At 40.8% G+C, this 20,337-nt stretch overlaps 1 protein-coding gene across 5 annotated transcripts in view; it reads left to right on the top strand.

Annotated features, from left to right (window-relative positions):
• Positions 1–20,337, top strand: part of kif5ab (kinesin family member 5A, b) — a 72,571-nt gene that overhangs the window by 10,910 nt on the left and 41,324 nt on the right. For all 5 annotated transcript variants that reach the window (XM_026166767.1, XM_026166766.1, XM_026166765.1 and 2 more), the window contains exons 2-9: positions 10,928–11,015; positions 14,304–14,377; positions 14,725–14,829; positions 15,227–15,275; positions 17,764–17,819; positions 18,363–18,450; positions 18,633–18,757; positions 20,070–20,174. In XM_026166767.1, the coding sequence (XP_026022552.1) occupies positions 10,928–11,015; positions 14,304–14,377; positions 14,725–14,829; positions 15,227–15,275; positions 17,764–17,819; positions 18,363–18,450; positions 18,633–18,757; positions 20,070–20,174 (690 nt within the window). The remainder of the gene's footprint in view (positions 1–10,927; positions 11,016–14,303; positions 14,378–14,724; positions 14,830–15,226; positions 15,276–17,763; positions 17,820–18,362; positions 18,451–18,632; positions 18,758–20,069; positions 20,175–20,337) is intronic.

Below are 20,337 nucleotides of genomic sequence, written 5' to 3'. Positions count from 1 at the left end.
CACAAGTGGGTTGTGACTACCAAGCTTTTAGCTCTGGGGAGTGTTAATGGAGCGTCCTCTTCTCATTAGCCACGGCCATGCCCAGGATGCTGCCCAGGCCGCGTGTCTGCCCTCAGTGTATGCGAGCAGTACCTCATAAACCAGCTGCACATGCTCGTGCACGTGTCGGGACATGCTAGCACCCCTGGTGTTTTGTTGTCTTGGGAATAGGAAAGCAAGGAAATCCCAAGGAGAGAAAAGGAATATCCCAGCCATCCAATGCCCAACACTTTGTTTCCTTTGGTTAAACACGGCACAGTTAATCGAACTGACATTTAAGAATGCTGACATGTACTCCAGCATTTTTTTTTATTATTTCCCAGGAGAGCCATGCTTTAAAGCACATTTTCCTTTTCTGTGGATAATCTAATTTATCCCGATTTTAGTACTTAATTTAAACTACATCACATAAAAGAGACTTGGAAAATCTTGGCAAACATAAATATCAGGCTTATTTTAATCTTTGAATGGCCAAGGATTGGCCCCAGCTCAGACTTTAAAAAGCATTTCTCTCCAGGCTAAAGCAGCACGATGCGATTTTTGTTTTGGCTTCCAGCAGGTACGTCGATAATCATATCAAACTTTTTTATTTATTTTGGTTTGCTCTTTTACCTTACCTCTTTTGTCTCCTGGAGTTTCTCATTAATTCCATTTTATGCAAAATCTTAATAAAGTCGCTTTTTTTCTTCCTGGAGGCCTTTATTATCCAAATTACCTCGCTGCATGTTGCTGTCATTAGTTGTGGCAGAATTACAGTGAAAATCACCATAACCATGTTGTTTTTACAGGAAATTTAAATCATTGCTCAGTCCTAGTTTGATTCAGTCTAATTGCTTGCAGCAGAAGCTGATTGAAATGTGTGCTACTTTTCTGAATCTTCTTCGTGGTCTAATTTTTTATTCGTTCTCGGCCACATTAATGGGCCTTATACCAGTGGTGTGGTGCAGAGCTGTGGCTGGTTGGTGGGGTACTGTGAGTGTCTTCCTTTGAAACGTGCTGTATGGAGGATCAGTCACAGTGTCGAGGCTCACATTTAATCTAGACTGTGGCCCTGTACCACACAAACCCTCTATTTTAATTTGGCCTAGAGTTGTAAGCTGGTTGCGTTATCGTTACATTGGAGCATTACTTCTTGGCTAAAATCAACCAGTAAAGTTGGCTCGAAGGTTTGTGTACTAATTGAATTAGTCGTAGAGAAGGACCAATGGCTCAGTTGAAAGATTTCTTTCTATAAACCACTTTTTGGGTGACATATTTTTCACCTTTCAAAACGTTTCATATATTCCTTTTAAAAAACGTGATAAACTGATGCGCTGTCTGCTCCCGTAGTGTTAGAAGGTGCTGCGTGAATTACTTTACACATTTTAAGTTATATTGGCACTTTGGCACAGGGCGTTTTAAGGTAAAGTTGCTGCCTGAAAAGAAAAACACACACATTTCTTCAGCATTAAATGCTAAATGTGTTTGGCTTTTTCCCCAGTGTGCTGAAGTGCTGTAGACAGAGACAAAGCTGCTGTCACGAGTAATCCTGTATCCTGTGTGAATTAATTTTGATTGCATTAACTTGTACGCAGGTAGAGCTGAAAGGAAGAGACTGCTGGCTGAAAAGGAGATAACAAGTGTGAGGCCGCAAGACCTTAGATATGCCTTTTGACATCAAATATTCCCTTTGAGAGGGAGGACAGCTATTAGCTGGGCGCTCACGCTGTCTCGGGCTGTGACTGAAAATCTTTGCTTCAGGCTGACGTGGCTGATCTCGCTTCGTGTCAGACAACTCAGTTCTTCCTCAAGGCTCATTTCTGTTTTCTAGGATTTTTATAATTCTACAACATCAATAAATGGAAAATGTGTGAAGGCAGGGGGGCCAATCAAATGAGACATTGCAGGCAAGCGCTGGAGCAGTCAGTGTCACATAGACGATGAGGCATCTTTGTCATCTCTGCCAAGTGTTTCCTTTCTTCTCCTTGCTCCTTACCCCCTCTCCTTCTGAAACCTTTTCTCCTTTGTCTCTCTGCACTGTTTGCAGTATCTGAACAAAATTTAATTTTCTGTGTGCTTTGCACTTACAGAATGCTGAGGGCTCTCCTCAGTGTGTGCTTGAGCTTTTTTTATGCTCAATAAAGAGAATACGGTTGAATTATTTGAAGTTTCTGGAATCATAAAGGCAACATGATGCACAGCAAAAACAAATAAAGCCTCTCATGAAACAACATAATTAAGTGTTATCAGGTGGGACGTTTGTGTTTTCTAAACAACACAAAAAGGGATTCAAGAACTTTGTCAACATTTAATTGACAAAATTGTTTTCTAGAGGCTTTTGTTTTTTATTGCATGCTCTTCATCAGTAGAACTGCTAATGATAATTTACCCTTTTCACTTTAAGCGTAATAGCCTGATATTTGGTGAAACATGCTTGTTTGCCTTCTTGCAAAGGGTGAGATGACAAGAGAAATGCCATGCTAATGTCCTTATGATGTTCTATATTAATCTTAGCTTAGATTAGCCATGAACACCACAGACAAGGCACAAATAAGCACATTATGAAAAAGACATTTGAAGTGTTTCTCAAAGCTCGGTCATATAATTTCCTATTTGTACATCCTATTTACACCAATAAACCGGGAATATTGTGTGTAGTACCTTCTCACACAGTACATGGGGCATTAGAAACTCTAATATGGTTGTGACACATCATGTTCAGGCCGGGTGCAATGAACCAGCCACGCTGCTGCATAGACTGAATTATTAGGCGGCCAACTAGCTTGAGAGCATGAACAAATATTTGAGTTAATCTATGTCATCAAGTGACGTGAAGCTAAAACCAGCTAAATCAGGGTTAGAAATATGAGGCGTTTCTTGGAAAATCTGCCCCACGTGTTAGAAATCAGAGTCCCTGCTTCCTTCCAGGCCATGTGAGGAATTACTGTTTAGGTAAATGCTATTCCCACTTTCACTCACTTGTTAAAATTTTGAATAAATTAGCTTTCAACATAAACTGCAAGTCATATCAAAAATTATGATATAGTAAGTCCATAAGCGCATTAGGAGGAATGTTTAGTAAGGTTATAAATCACGTAAGAAGTAGGGTACTTTTTCCACAGACTCATAAAAGACTTATAACCACTGGTGCTGCCTCCTGCTGGTCATTTAAAAGCACTTTTTAATGTGCTTTCACTTTGACTTGACTATTCAGACCTGGAGGGTGGATGCATCTGTTATGTGTGTGTTATCTCTACAATCAAGTGTGTACCAAGCAGAAGAAGGCTCGGCTGTGGTGAGTGTTTCAAGTGTGACTTTCCCGGAATATGAAGAACAGGATGAAATATTTGCTTTTGGCATTTTATTGCCTTTATCAATCTATCATTTCTGCTCATTTCTTTTCTGGCTGTCGTTGAAGTTCATCCGTCATGGCTTGCATTATAACAATCAATTAGTCTGTCTCCATTTCCTCATTTTGAAGTCACTCCAAGTCTTTCAATTTCTAACTTCGCTTTTTGTCCACTGGGAAGCTGCTGCTCCCGTTTTCTGGTCTGAGTCCCGGCGAACAAAGCCCAGTCTTTCCTTCCCATCTCCACTCCTCTGTCTCCCGTTTCCTTCATTCATCTTGATAAATTATGCAGAGTATCTCACTTTGATTCAGGAATAATTGCTCCACTTCTATCCGTGGATCTTTTATAAGCAACTTGATGTAGGAAAATAACTGATTAGAAGTGTGTTAACAAAGTAATGTTGGGTGGTAAACCTCAGTTCCCCGAGCTAGCGATTAAGTGAAATTGCTACAAAAATGGCTCTGATGAGTACAAGATAGCTGAAAAAACAAAAAAATGAAGAAGAAGAATACAACGCCACCACTGCATCTCTGCATCCAGACTTCACTACTGTACATGTGAACCTCACAGCCACTTTGCCCTCGAGGCACTATGCCAGTCGACTCTGCGAGTTGTCAGCCCAGTGAATTAGGGAAAACAGCAGTGATAGATAATATTGTGTGACTGGAGCTTTTGCAGTTGTGAGGGGTTTTCTGTTGTCGAGAAAAACGCTAATGATGCTGTTATCTGGGGCTTGAAGCCTGATTAGCCTGAAGAATGGTGCAGACATTGGCAGCTTGAGCTGCTACTCTCTCCTGTCATTCTCACTGAGCCTGTTTTCACATTTCTGTGGGGAGAGAGAGGAGGGTTGATGAATTTGTGGGTAAGACTGATGCAAAGACTGACAGAGACCAAGATAAACTCTCACTTTGATTAGTGGAAATAGGACTTCCTTTGCCTCTGCCTCCTCTCTGCCCCCAGTCAAGCCTACACAGGAAGACCAAACATCTACAAACGAGCCAAAAAATGATCTCAATGTGTTGGAGAAGGAGAAACACATACACGGCCCAATTTTTCCATCATCTCCTCCAGCTCTTTCTGTCAATTTTTTACTAATGTCTCTCCTGGTTAGTGGAAGGGAAATGCACCCTGTGTTGGAAAGCATTATTCCCTCATTGCGAATGTTGGCAGTCACTAAATATTCAGCACAAGCAGAAGGTGTTATTTCCAGAATTAGCCTTTTCTTGCAGAAAGGTTGCTGTTTCTTTGAAATGCTCCTCACCAGAAACATAAAGGTCAAGTGACAGACCTCCATAAAGCAGTTTCCCATCAAATGACCTTGTGTGACCAAGCAAGTAATGCGTGTTGTCTGCCAGGAGCAAAGGTGGATGTAGCGTTGGGTAATTACGGAGCTGAAAAACCTCTCAGGGAAGAAGTGGATGTTAGGCACGATGCAGTGAAGCGTGTTACTTTCTCACGGTGAAGCGCTCTGTGCAGACTTTCTCATAGCAGCTGCTATTGTTGGTTTTGTAGCCGTGACTGAGTTGCTGTAACCTCGGCTGTGATTTCTCCTTAAAACGAAGCCCTGCAGAGTTTACTGTAATCAAAGTATTAGCTGTGGGCGGTTATCTTTTCAACTCTGTCGTTTTTAGCCTTTTTAACATGTGGCAAAGGGATTTGGTGCATTACTACTGTCTGTTGTCAGTAATTGAATAGCTGCAAAATTTAAACCACCTATCTAATATTGTGCTCGTCCTCCAAGTGCTGCCAGATCAGCTCTTTATTGGCTGCTTGGGAGTTGAGGAATAAAAACTTTAAACACAACTCCAAACATATTAGAAGTTTCAAGGTTAACTTGGTAATTTTGCCACTACTCCCTTGTCTTTAGACCCTCTGCAGGTTTTATGTGGATATACGTAGGACCGTGCATGAATAGATTCCCTTTCAGTTAGGTTTGCTTGACTATGATACAATTCAGTGTCGTAGTTTTGTAGACAAATACGTGGGCCAAAAAGTTAAACATGTGTAAAAAGCATCTTTGACTCTGCTTTTCCTTTTCAAATCCTGGAAAAATGATTACATCACCATTTTTGTTCATTCAGCTTTATGATCTGGAAACTGTAAATGCTTTAATTGAAATAGTTTGAAGCACGTTTTACAAAGCCAGAGTGTTCAGCTGTTTAGCGAATAGAGTCTGAGTCATATCTGTGATTTGTTTATCTGATATAAAATTTATAAAGAAAATATAAAGTTGAATGAACATCCTCAGTGTTGTTTTTCTGCTTTCTTTACTTGCTGCTTCATAATTTTGTGCATCTGCCAGATGGCTCTGGTTATGGTATAGTACGGATTTATCTGTGAAAACATCTGCTGTAGAAGAAGGGTTTGACAGTTCTATTGGTTTATCAGCATCGGGAGCCAGTTTCAGGTTGCCATTTAAAGCTGCTTTAGGGGGATGCTCATTTACATGGAAATTCCACGTTTTTCTTTTGGCTGGAACATATTGTTCTTCATCTTGTTGTTTGCACAAGGAGTTAGGAAAAGAGACTGACATATGCATGAGAATCAAAAACCATGTATGATATATATTTGAATGAATTCAAATTGAATCACGGATATGGATTCTTGGTCTGAAATGTGAGGCCAGTGTGGAAGTGCCTTTCTGACCAGTACGCAGCTACTTCTCATGTTGCAAAAAAAAATTAGATTGTGCAGAAATCTAGCAGAATTTATTATTTGTACATGCATTTACCTAGTGAGATGCATGTATTGTCACTGCCAATAGTTTTAAGCCTTTTTCCAACACAGCACAATTTTGATTTTATAAATTGTGGTCTAAATTATGCTAAAATAAGCACTAAAGCAGAGTTTGGCTAATTTTTGACTGGCAGGTTGCTTTTGTGTGAGCGAGTGGTGCCCTCGGTTCCTTAGTCAGATGCATCAGCTCACTTGTCATATCTGGTTTTAGAAAACAAGATGGCTTTAAATGCTCAAAACAGTCCATAAACTGATGGTTGATGGCAACACGGTTGCTATGTTTCTTTCTTTTTTTACATAAATATGATTGTGTGATCCCTGCCAAGCCCTCAGGTTGCTCTACAGGGTCCTAAACTCTGCCCTCCTCACATAATAATCTAAATTTGTCACTGACTGCTGCAGCCCTGTATTTCTCATTTCTTTGTCTTTTTAATGTATATTCTTTCATTTCCTCTTGTTCTTGTTGTCTGTTCTGCACCTCCTGGGTTTGTCGTTTTCTATTTTGATTGTATTTCTCTCTCTGTCTTTTTTGCTGATTATATAGCTTGATTTTACTACTTTATTTTCTGCTCTCTGATTATTGTCTCCTTGCACAGCTCGGTCTTGTAATTAATTGTCCATTCTTTGCCCGCTGGGGAAAAGTCTCACAGTTTCTGTTTTTTATTGCGGTTTTTGAACCTTTCTGTAACTCTCTCTTTGTCTGCGTCTTGGTGTTCCTCTCTCTCTCTCACTCTCGCAGCCCACTGCCTCTTTGTTTCCTGGCAGACAGCAGCAGATTGCAGGCTGGATAGGCCATGTGGGTGTTTAGCATGGCACACAGAGCTGAGGGCCATAGACAATGTCTGCATGTACAAATTTAATTGGATATATTATTTGCACGCATGCACATGCACACAAACACACACACTCACATATGCACACACTATGCTTCCCACGCTTGCATTTTTAACAGCGTCCACTCACGAAATTGAAAAGACATATGTTAGACTCTGCACTGAGGCAAACAAGCAGATGTAACAATACCTAACTGGACCAACAGGCCTGACAGAAAGATGGACGTGTAGATAGAAAGCTTACAGAATGTCTTGTATGCCGGTGCTATTATCACATTCATGCAGCACAGGAGCAGATTAGTGTTTTAGTGGAGACAGCATAACAAATGATGGGCAAAGGGCTGTTTTTTACCCAGCTTACATAACAGATTCATTTTATTCATCCCGATGAAGACCACATCATGACTCCTCTCCCTTCCCCTGTGCCTCCCTCCATAGTATTTAGCATGTGTGTAGTATATTATAAATGGCTCATTCGGAAGAGAGTCGGGGTTAATCAGTTCTGACGTGGAGCTTGTTTGTACCTGCAGCTGTGATTACAGCACAACAGCTCAGCTTATTGAGAAGTAGAATAGAAATAAAAAATTGAAGCTTGTATTTTGCCAAAGTGTTCCTGCAGTCTGTCACTAATAAAAGATAAAAGTGTAAAGTGGGAGGTCATTGCTGAAACACTCTGTTATTGTTACTCTGCAGTAATTCAGCGTGATTTTCACTGACCGTTGTTGGGGAGTGGCACAAATTGTATTTTTTTCTCCTCTAGTGCGACAACTTTAAAAAAATATATAGATTGAACAGAGTTCAATCTCTTGGCAGGTTGAAATAATACGTTTTATATAACCTCTATAAATTGTGTCAATATACTAGATTGGCCTAAGGGTTTTTGCTTATGGTGTTTATTTTTTGATTTATTTATAATTTTCTTTTTATTGAAGTGGATTATTTTAATGCACGCCGCAGTGCCAGCTTCATGTCACACCATAGCAACACTGAAAAGGATCACAAGCTGTTGTATAAAAAAAACACCCTACACATTTTCATTGTGATAAACCCATCCATCCATCCATCCATCCAGCCACCCATCCGCAGCAGCAGAAGGCTAAGGAGAGTATTCCAGACGTCCCGATGACCTTATAACCACAGCTCCTGCAAGCAGTGTGGGTCTTGACCATGACTCATTTGTCCCCAGCCTCTCCCAGGATGCAAAAGAAATAATGCTGGACATGGGAGTTTAAGACCTTTCGTTCACAGGCTTCTGCCAGATGTTCACTTTTTGTTTGGCTTTGCTGTCCGTGAGCCTTCTCTTCACCATCTGGTCCAACTTACAACTAGGTGGTGGTCACTTAATACCTCCACTCCTTTCTTCATCTGAGTGTCCAAGACAAAAAAGTAAATCACTGTTTTTCGACCTAAGCAAATACACGTAAGAGCCACCTTATATGCAAACATGGTGTTTGTAAAGGCCAGCCCATGCCTAGCATAGAAGTCCAATAATGAACCAACACTCTGCTTTAGATCACTATGCAGTTCCTTTCCAAGAAAATGGAAAAACGCCACAATGATGATGCACAGCCGGGGGCTTGTAAGTGTCCCCACACCAGCATGGGCCAGTCTTGAAAAGGAGAGACCTGCTTTTCTCCAGAATCCTGGAGAAAAGCTAGATATCACTGTGTGCACCGGTGCACACAATGATATCTAGTCCCATCCTGCGCTAGCTCAGGTCCTCGTTGAAGAGGTGACATTCCGCATCTCAAAAATGAGTCTGCAATCCTGAGGGTCCACAGGTCCAGGCCCCTTCCTTTGCCTGTCCCCATGGGCACTGGACCCACAGGGTTGCAAATCCATGTTATTTTTTGTGCCTGACCAAACCCCATGAGCACAGGCCTGGTAGTGATTGTGCTAAACCGTGTAAATAAAACTGAAATGCAAAACTACTGCACTGTCTAGTTGTTTGTCAAGGCAAAGATTCAGATTCTGTCTTTAAATGTCTTTTTTAAAAAGTAAGTGGGAGAGAATCAGAGCAGAGGTAAAAACCACACAGCATCATCTACATTAGCTCCAGCTACCTTAGAAACATCCACTTTTTTCCAGCTTCCTTAATCAAAAGAATATTTCATTGTAAGCAAAATATCATAACTTATATGTCTTATAGACTACTTAATTAAGTTAACAAGCTTCAAGCATTTTTTCTTCTGTGGTGGTGCAGTTTAATCTAACATTTCATTATTCATCATCACTTCCCTTTAATTCTTTAGCGATCATTAAAAATGACATAAATTCGTCGACCTATCCTTTTTGCTTTATTTTTTTCTCTTTTCTTTCCACCGGCCAAAGCAGAATACATAAATAGATATGACAAATAAATAAAATTTCATCTTAATGGAACTTTAAAACCAAATAATAAATGTGCTCAAAAGCCCAAAAAGAAAAACCATAAATTGTGAGTCAGTGAGCCATGCATCTTTGACAGAACTTATTACTCAAGCCACTGTAAACTGGAGCGCTGTGGGGTTTCGAGTTTATCTTGCTGTCCCATTTGGAACCTTCAGGAACAATGGGGCCCATCTGTAAAATTTTGGCGAAATTATTGTTGTATTTTATTCACAGTTGCTGATAGTACGGATAGTATGGATCACCGGGGTTTTTCTGATACAGCAATAATCATAGTTTAGATCATCCTCACAGGTCATATGCAATTTATGCAAAGGGCAGACATACATTCTTTATAGATCGTCTACCACTAAAACACATTTACATGATATGCAGGTTTGCAGCCATCCAGGTCATGGTGATCTAAGGAGTTGGAAAGAAAAGCAATAATTTACACGATCAATCGAAACAAACAAACGAAACAATAACCTGCAAGTTTCTGCTTGTGTTTTTCAGCTTTATTGCCACATCCTTGGTACGTGTCTTCTCCTTACAGTGAAGGTATGCCGTATTTGTGGGTGGTAGAGAAGGTCCTCGAGGCAATCAGCTGCTGTGAATCTTGTATACATATATAGTATATGCACCACGCACAGAAGCACAAGTGGGTCTGTTAGCAGTCAGGCATGCTTTTTGAAGGAGGCAAGACAGCTCCCAGTCACTGGATTTACATCAGCGCTTGCTCAAAGTAGAATAAACCCCGATCTTATTGACCACTTCAAGTGGTGTGTGTTACTAAATGTCCTGCACTGGGAAGATGAATCAATCCATTTAGCTGAACACTGAATGTCTTCACTTTCAGTCCAGACATGTGCGTTGAATTAGCTCATGTCTTCCCGTCTATGGGTAGTCGCAGGCTGGTCACCATGTTGACTTATTTAGCCCCACTGATGGTTCAGTCAGAGAAACAGGCTCTTCTTCCTTGCAGTCTTTATGCATTTTTTTTAAATTCTCCTTTTCTCAAATGCTGATTTCAGGTCATCTGCTGTCTTTCACTTTTTCTACACTGCCACTCGTCTTCTCTACGCCTCCACTCCATTTCTTCTCTCATCTCCATCACTTTGCTCTTGAAGTCCTTGAACGCTGCCTCTAATAGCCTTACCTCAGACGTGGTCTCTTTCTGTCTCTCTGTCTCTCTGGGTCAAACAACCTTTTGCTCAAAGCTCTACTCTACGCTGCGGTGCACTCATTCGAAACAACCACTGCCTCCATCAAATATACTCAGGATGCATATTGCACTAATCAAAAAGAGACAGATGGGCCTCTTAATGTGATATACACCCTGCTATTTCAGCCTACACACAGATGGACAGAGCATCCATAAACCATGTTCACTCTGCGTATAGGAAATATTGATGTGGCACTGCTTTATAGTGGCAATATGGGTTTACATAAATGTTTTAGTGAAAAACATGATGTGTCTCCGTCACGTGCGCTCTGCTTCGCAAAGTTCCCAAGATGCATTTTACAGCACATCACAGAGGAGGATGAGGTGCTGAGTATGATCTAAAGCGCGCTCTAAACTGTCTTTGTCATAGCTGCCTGTGTTTGTGTTGGCCTCCACAGGGGAAGGCGTATGTGTTTGACCGAGTCTTCCCAACTAACAGCACACAGGAGCAGGTCTACAGCACCTGTGCCAAGCAGATAGTCAAAGGTGAGTCACATACATGGTTCTGTGGGTTTTTTTGTCTCCATGACGTATGAGTGACACAACAGCTGAGGGAAAAAACGACAGAGCACCTTGAATTACCATAATCGTGATATCCATGTTGGTGGTGTCACTTCACACTGACAATTCACTGGTGCATCCATTAGCACCTCCCTTACAAGATGCAAGAAAAAACTATTTCCATGACATGATGTAGTCACACGGCCTGCATGTAGGAGCATCACAATGCGCTGATTAATGACATGCATGCTTATCATTGCGCAGAAGGACCGGCATATCCAAGGGGCATATAGTTCAAACAAAACCATTACCTTCAACTTTTGAATCTTTTTCTCTTTCCCTTCCTTCTGTCTGCATCTCTTTATGTCTGTCTGCCTCTTTTTTCCCTGTTAGGGGCTCATTTTTCTCCCACCTTCAAAGTGAGTGTGGAACTCCATTGAACTAGTTCTAGATGGGGCATGAAAAAGATTGATTTGGCAGGCAAGATTACTTGTAGGTGAGATTACCATGCAGGCTGAGAAAAAAAGAAATAAAAAGGCAGGATTGCTTTCACTGCGAGGTTGAAAAAAAATTCAAGGCAGGCAGTTAACGAAAGGAAGGCATGCGATAAGAAGTTAGATTTGAAATGCGTCAGGGGGAAAAGGTAACAGAGGGGGCAAGCTTGGTGAGAGCAAAGAGGTTTGGAAACCATATCCATATTTACACTTTCTCAGTTTTCTCATCTTACAGTGTCTTTTTTTGCCCTTTTCGTTGTTTTTTTCTTCACACTTGTGCCGTCGGGTTCTTTGCCCTTTTCAGTGTCTTTGTCTCAGACTCGTGCTGACTCTTCTCTTCTGTGTTTCCCTTTGTGAAGGTCTCTGTAGTTTAGCAATCTAGTGTCCCGCTGCCTTCATTTCCTTTCAATAACACATTCTTTAGTGTTTACTTTTTTTTGTGCCACACTTCTGCGTTGTTCTCACTATGGTCAGCATGGAAACAAAGGAAGACATGAACGAGAAGAGGCAGCAACACATGAAAACAGGAGAGAAAGAGGGTTCTGCATGGTTACAGCTGAGAGCCTTTGTGATGTGTCTGTGGTCAGCTGACCAGTGGCTGCTGGACTTCTGGGATGATATGTTTTTCTTTATCCATGTTTGACTTTTATCGCAGAGGTTTATTGGCCTCTGTCAGCACTATAACATCCAAGGGTGTATTTCTTTATAACCTCAGCTGGAGTGGAGGCGTTCTGCTATGGCTTCCACTAAGAAAAAGGGAAATATATCTGTATTTGCTCTGTATTTCGCTGACTGCCTCCTGGTGACATTAATGCTGCAGGAAGTTGTTGTTTATTGTGTGTAGCCACAGAGGTCATTCGGCACCTAACCAAGCTTAAATACCACGTACCCCACAGAGCCAACAGGCTTATGAGGCTCAGATCAATCTACCTTTGGAGCAAAGGTCAAACATATTTGTATTTCTCTGGGAACTTCCTGTCTGGTTGTTTTTGTATGCCGTTTAATTTCTGTCGCGATAAAACATGTTCACAAACAATTTTATCATTTTATTTTTTCATTCACTGCTACTCACACTGTAGAAACCTTGTGCACAGATTTAACAAATGTGGGTGAAGCAGTGAGAAGCCCAGAGCACAAAGCGCCGCCAAAGCTTACAGAGTTTCTGCTTGCTGAATGCTGGAGGGCAAACTGGCTCTTTTAGGCAACTCTGCTTCAAGGTTGAATTCAAATCAATCCGACTTTTTTCACGGCTGAAACAACAGGCCCTCTTATAATTGGTAAGAGGGCCTGTTGATAAGGGTATAATTAGTTTAACTGGTATGCAATCACACAACCTCTTTGACTGACACCTTGAGGTGCACAGAGTTGGCAGGTTTATTTAGATTTTAGCAAATTCAGTGTGATAATCTTACTATTAAAGGGGACCTACCATGTTTCTTTCCACATTCATATTTTCATTTCTGGACTCTATTAGAGTAGCTTTTCATAATTCATCGCTCAAAAATAATCCTTTTTTATTTTACAAAGGGTCTTGGTGACTCCTCTCCGTTCATCCACCATCTGAAAAAAGCCTTTTAGGATGACTCGCTTCATATCAACTCCTGACAGCCAGATCTTTGTATCTGAGATGACCATATTACAGAGTCTCCCTCTCTGACATCATGTAGAACTGAGAATAGAAAACCTAACAGTTTAAAACAGTGTTTAGAGCAGTGTAAAGCCTGGCACACAGACACTAATGTCCACATGAAAAACGAAGTAAAAATACTAAACTATATGTCACAAACCAGTCGTGTGGTCATGTGAGCATAAAGGTGATGCACATAGTGACGCCAATTAAGAAATTGAATTAATTAGGCCTTTATGTCTTTCATACATGTAATTGGTTTGTGTCATCTGGATTCATTAGATAAATAAAGATGGATATTATCTGCATAGCACTGAAAATATATGCAGTTTTTTTGCCTAAGGGAACTCCATGATAAACTTTTGTAAGGGAAGAAAAGGCCTCATTTACGTGAACAAATTAGAATCGATTGATGAGATTCAAACCCCTGCACTTTATTTTCTTCAAGATCAACAGTTTGTTATAGTCTCTGTATTAAAATGTTCAACAGTATCAAGTGCACTGAGGTCTAACAGGACACAGAGATGAGTCCACTGTCAGCGGTCGTAGGAAGTGCCTCTGACAGTGTGACATTGTAACTAGTAACTAGTGCTGTTGATGAATTCTGAAACCTAATTGAACCTTTTCAGATAGATCATTCATCTGCAAATGGCCATGCAGCTGTTTGCAGGTGCTCTTTTAAGAATTTTTAATATAAGAAGCGGTGACCCAAAAACGCAGATGAGTGACTTAGGGGATGGGGGGAGGGGCACAAAAGCTGAGCTCCACGGCTTTTATAGGGCACTGGCACACTGGGCCCAGGTGTTCCCGATGTTGCTGACAATGAACAAACCGTGGTAGCGGGCAGGGTGAATGGACCTGGGGTGGAGAGGGTCCTCACAATACAGCTCCCTTTCTTTGTGTACAACAGTATACACTTCCAACCACCAGTAGATTACTTTGGCACTGAGGATTTGAAGGGTAAGCCAGGCATAACAGGCTGCTATCATTTTTTGGTTTCCACATATGTGACTCAGGATAGAAATTTATATCTGTTTATATTTTTGCACCTGTTCTCTCCTGCCATTCTTTATTTTCACACTCTTTACCTATTTTCTTTTCCCCCCTTGCGTCCTTCTCTAACGTGCTTTTGTTTCTTCTTCCTCGCTTCAGATGTACTGGGAGGATACAATGGGACTATCTTTGCCTATGGGCAGACTTCCTCAGGAAAGACACACACCATGGAGGTACAGTGCTGCTAAAAAATTCAAAAGGTAGCCCTCGCAATGTGGCACGTGCGAGCACAGAGATACACGCACATTTTCCTCCTTTTTAAACACCGTCTCCTCCTCTGCCTGTCCTGACTTTATGTCTGCCTCTGTCATGGCCATCATTCTCTATCTTTCTTTCTCAGCCTCATGTGGAAACTAACCTTCTTTACAACTCTCTGTGGGAAACAACCCTGTTCGCTTTCAAGTCAAAAGCCTCGCTGCTCTCCTTTCTTTTACTGTTCTATCGACTTTATTCATCCCAGGGTCTGCATTTATCCTGCTCTTCACTTACATGTCTCTGTCTCATTTCAATCCTCCTTTAGGGGAACCTTCATGATCACCAGGGAATGGGGATAATACCGCGGATTGCTGAGGACATTTTTGAACATATATTTGCCATGGATGAGAATCTTGAATTCCACATAAAGGTTGGTGTGGATTCTGACGTTTGTGTGTTCAAGTTTGCATTTTTACCACCTTCTTCTTCTTTCTTTCTTTTTTTTTACGTTTGCTGTTAGATGGAATATATTCAGTAGAAATACAACTTGAAGCTCTGATGTAATCCTCACATGGATGGGTTGAGTGGAATCAGCCAAGCATCAATAAATCATGATAAATAAACCATGATCATCCCACAGCATTTTCCCTTTTACATCACGGTCTTATAATAGAGGATAATACCTCATCAGAGCCACAGCAGATTATTGCAGCATTTTGTATTTGCACAGTGAGCACCTATCATCCTCCTCATTTATCTGCATTGAATTCTCTTTCTGTGTCCCTGGTAAAATATTTGCTATCAAATGTTTTTTGTCTTTGCTGCAGGTCTCCTACTTTGAGATCTACATGGATAAAATCCGGGACCTGCTGGATGGTATATAACTGAAATACAGCTCAATTTTGTTAATGCTTCGTAGTTTTCTGTGTCACAACACAGATTTAAAAGCTGTCTGCTCACACACAGATGAATCATGTTTAACCGTTGACATTTTAAGACCTTATTACTTAAAGTGTTTGAACCCTATGCAAACTGACAGGCACATCTATAGTGATGAGCCACAGCATTAAATTTACTTGCCTCTTTCTGAATGAGATGGATATGTGACCTCTGAGGGTGTCCTGCAGCGTGTGGCACTGGGATACAAGCAGAAGAACTTTCAGGCCCTCTGGGCTGGTCGACCTCAGTGGTTGGGACTTATTCCAATGCATCCTGCAGCTGCTTGATCGGATTGGGATTTGGGGAGCTTGGGAGCTGGTCAATACCATGGGCTCTTTATTATGTTCCTCCAGCCATTTCTAAGCAGTTCTTGTTGTAAGCTGTGGAAATGTGGTGGTGGTAAATTGGTGTGAGACAACGATTAGTTGGGTGGTATTTATCAAAGCAATAATAAAGTGAATCTCAGGAACCAAGGTGTCCTAAATTATCAAGGAGATAATCTGTGCCAGGGTTTTTAATCTTATGGCTAATCACTTTATATTTATGTTTAAGATATTATTCGGTTGTTGTCTCCCATAGGAGAAAATCATCCTGGGACAGGCAACTACTGCATCACGGAAACAGACAAAAAGAAAATATTACAACAAAAACCCTTAATGGGCACATTTTTTAGTAAATACAGATGTAATTATAATAAATACCAGTAGAAAAATAATAATAAAAGAGTTACCTCAAAGGCTCCCAACTTCTCTCTGTCCTACACAGTAAAAAAAGAAAGAAAAACAGAAAATATTCTGTGACTTTTCTGCCTGTATTATCATTTTTATTATCTTTTTTGAGTGAATTAATAAGGGAAATTTTTGAGAAGCTAAAAAAAGAAGGCAACTGGACTTCTTTCAGTTTGTGATGTGTTTTCTGTGGGGGGGGTTTTCAGAGTACTTGAGTTTTTCATTACTCAGTTTAACTGAGTGAGGGTCCACTGAGTGCTTATAGCACAAAGTGACCCTAGATCTCCTAACAGAGGTCAGCTAAAATCCTGTTAGCTGAACAGTGGACCGTATTAAAAATGTCTTGGGGAGTGAGGAGAGTTGTACCCGTGATTTCTCCCGATGTTTTAACTACATAAAAATGTTGAGGTTTACACTTACAGTCTTAGGTTTCAAAACCAGCTGATAATGCTACAACATAAGATGGACTTTGCAGTACTAATGCTGCAAACACTAAATGGCAATGGCAAATGGCCTGCATTTGTATAGCGCTTTTCTAGTCCATAGGACCCCAAAGCGCTTTACACTACATTCAGTCATTCACCCATTCACACACACATTCACACACTGGCGATAGCAAGCTACATTGTAGCCACAGCTGCCCTGGGGCGCACTAAAAACTTGGATTCTGTGGAGAACATGAAGACGCTGATGGATTCTCACACAAACACACGTTGGTGCTGTTTGAGTTGACACTTTTATAAATATAAGCTGTGAAGCTATCGAGGAAAAGAAGTGTGCTTTTAAATTATTCCGCTCTTGTGAAAGGAACATTTATTATCACGCCCTCCCCTCCTCGCTTTTCATGACCTTTTAATTTAAAAAAGCGTAAAATTAAACTGATCTGTGAAGTTAAATTGAAAAAGTAAACAACCTCACTGGCTTCCTTTATATCTTCGCTTTGTTCTATTTTCTGTATACACCCAGAGTCAACTCAGCATTTCCGCTCATAGTCTTATCACCCATATACAACCCGTGTAAAATGATGGAGAGGCCAGGATAGAGGGGTGTGATTACATCTTTAATGGAGCCAGAGACAGTGGTGAAAGCCTCCATCTGTATGCAGGGGAGTCCACAGTGCCTGTGGAACATTTAGGCTCTGAACAAAAAGAGTCAACAACAAGCCAGATGAATGGAGGCAGGAGAATAACAACCTATGGGGGGAAATGGCTGTAGGATGAAACCACACAAGCACACACTAACAGTCTCAAGGGAGAAAACGGCCTCCACAATCTGGTGAAATTTAATTACCGACATGATAAGACTTTCAAATGTGCAGTGACTAATGCAGGAATTTGGGCCAGTAAGTGCCCTTGCCAAAAATTGGTATTTTGTTCATTGACACTATCAGAGGCACGTGCTTAACCTCTCACTTTGACTTTATACAAAAAATAAGGCTTCAGTTCTTTTGAAAATATTCATAGACAGGCCCTCGAGTATTTTTTCACGCTGCACACAGTGGATAGAGGCTGACTCACAAATATGAAGGGAACATAGTCAGGTCTCATTATAGTTGTGCTGAAAGGTAGAACACTTCCATGCAGATGCTTATTTGCACAAACACACACATGGGAAAACATTTACACTCATGAACACACACGCTCAATCCTCTAGGTAATAAAAAAAATGACATCTTCCATTTTTTTCTCCTAACACAGTGACAAAGACGAATCTGTCAGTGCACGAAGACAAACACAGAGTTCCTTATGTGAAGGTGAGTCACCTACAGACGCGATTCAGTTTGCATTTTTCTCTATTATAAAGATGCTGTTTTTGTTGTTTATGAGTATAAGAATAGATCAGCGTGAGAAGATTGACATGTCTGAGACTGACAGCCAGTAGCTTGCTAGTTTTCTCAGTTCTGGCTTAATAAAATGATAAGAAAATAAAGTTATCTGCACGCCTAGGGCTCTATAATGCATCATCACACCTAACTTTACTGTGTTTGTGGAAATGACTGCACTCTGGTTGATCTCGCTCAAAACCTGGAGGCTGTCAACATGGCAAACCCTCAAAAAAAGAGGGAAAAACAGACAAATAGAATTTTTATGTAGGTACAGAGGAACAACACTGACTCTTTCTACTGTTTCCTGACATGATTGAGAGTGTTATCGATGTTCTCATCTAAGCTGTCTTAGTCCAAGTTAAAGAAACCACAATTATTAATTCTGGCTCTGCACTCATGATGATCTGTTGTATGTTTAGCTAATATTTGTGCATATTACTGAACGTATATTTGATTTCCTGCTTCACTAAGGGCTGCACTGAGCGCTTTGTCACAAGTCCCGAGGAGGTGATGGATGTGATAGATGAGGGGAAGGCCAACCGTCACGTTGCTGTCACCAGTGAGTCACACTGTTGATCTTCCTGATGTTGTGACACTCACTCCGTCAGACACTTTATGTCAGACTTTTTTTCCCCCTTCAAAGTTTCAAGATTAATGTGCAAAGGGGAGAAATGCATGGCGAGGTATGAAGTGAAGACTTGAACTTGAACTAAATTGAGTGAACTTTTGTTTGTTCTTTAGACATGAATGAGCATAGTTCCCGCAGTCACAGCATCTTCCTGATTAACATCAAACAAGAAAACGTGGAGACTGAGCAGAAGCTGAGTGGGAAGTTATATCTGGTTGACCTAGCTGGCAGTGAGAAGGTAGGAAGAATGGGGATTTTTCTTTCAAAAACATTAAAAGGAGGGATATAAACTCCAGACGTTTGCTGTTGACAGGGGTTTGAAACACTGGGGGCTTTGAAATGGTGTTTTCAGACATCAAAGAAGCAGATAAACAATGCATTAAAGCAACTAAACCTGAATCTTTATTGCTTTGGATTGCTCTGATTTTTAAAAATTCCACTTTATAAAAAAATTCAGAGGCCGAGAGCTGATTCCTAATCTGTAGGGTTGTTTCAGTCTGTCGCAGATGCATTATCAGGGTTACTGTTTATTCTGAAAAATAACAAGTGCTAAATGGAGCTTTCAGACAAGATAAACATCAAACTGATGGGAACCAAAGAACAACAAATTCATTCCACTTTTAAAGGTCTTCTAGGTGAAATCTGAGTCAGCTCAGCCCCATCACACCATCTATAAAACAATCTATCACTGGGACATAGTTCAAACGCTGGAAAGCAAATAGAAAATACATTAGAGGCACCGCTAAACCTGGCCCTTGGCTCCTTGTGTTGATAGTATTGGTAGAAAACTTAGAGCGTTAGATTGCAGTAGAGTCTGGATAGATGTTGATGTCTGTGGTTTGTAGCTGATAAGTGCTGATAGTGCATCTGTAAGTTGTCTTGGTCCTCCCTGGGGCTCAATAAGTAAAAGGTTCTACTCCAGCAGCTTTTTAGGCTTTGGTACAAAACGTTATTGACTGGGCTGAACAGGAGCCTGACGTATGGTCCACAGAAGGCTTTGATAGGACGACTTGCTCTCCTCTGTAATTAAGCTCCTCATTATTTTGCCGTAAATAATTGCATCCCATGGCGATTATGACAGAATAACGTGTGCCTTTCCTTTCAAAGTGTGGAAATCGTCTGGGCTTGTCAGTGTTCCTGTCTGTTAGCAATTAGCTGTGCATGCACAAATTCTTCATTCTGATGCTGTGGAAGTGCTTTTTATTGCAGTTTTATTGCAAGACAGATTTCTAATAATTATTTCTGTGTATTTCTTTAAAATAACAGTTACATTTAAACAAATTTACTCATATTTGATTTTTTTTATTATTGCAAATTTGATTTTCTACAGTTTGTGGAGCTGCATGCTGCCATTTGACATTTTTGCCATGCAAAATGTCAATTATTGCAACAATTCACTGAAACAAATTAACTGAAAATGCACAGAGTGAACCCTCTCACTGCTAAATTACACCACAGTGTCAGTGCCACCAGGAAAATAAACATAATTTCCCTGCTGATAATGTTCTTTACGGACTAATTCCTCCTGTCTGCGGGTGTATGTGTGTCAGGTCAGTAAGACAGGCGCCGAGGGAGCGGTGCTGGATGAGGCTAAGAACATCAACAAGTCTCTGTCGGCCCTGGGGAACGTCATCTCAGCGCTGGCTGAAGGAACGGTACGGTGGAGATTTGTTCCGAGGTCTATCATTAGCTTCATGTTGTTTAAACATTTTTTCCCCCAAACCTGGGTTCAGGCTGCAGTGAATTAGCTGAAAGTATTAGATTAAAACAACCTAAATTTCTCAAATTAGGTAATTAGTTTAGTAGCTAGTCAAGGCC

Source organism: Astatotilapia calliptera, chromosome 5, assembly GCF_900246225.1.
Source record: "Astatotilapia calliptera chromosome 5, fAstCal1.2, whole genome shotgun sequence".
NCBI lineage: Eukaryota > Metazoa > Chordata > Actinopteri > Cichliformes > Cichlidae > Astatotilapia > Astatotilapia calliptera.
Note: the sequence above shows the minus strand (reverse complement) of the source record. Positions and strands in the feature narration are given on the sequence as shown.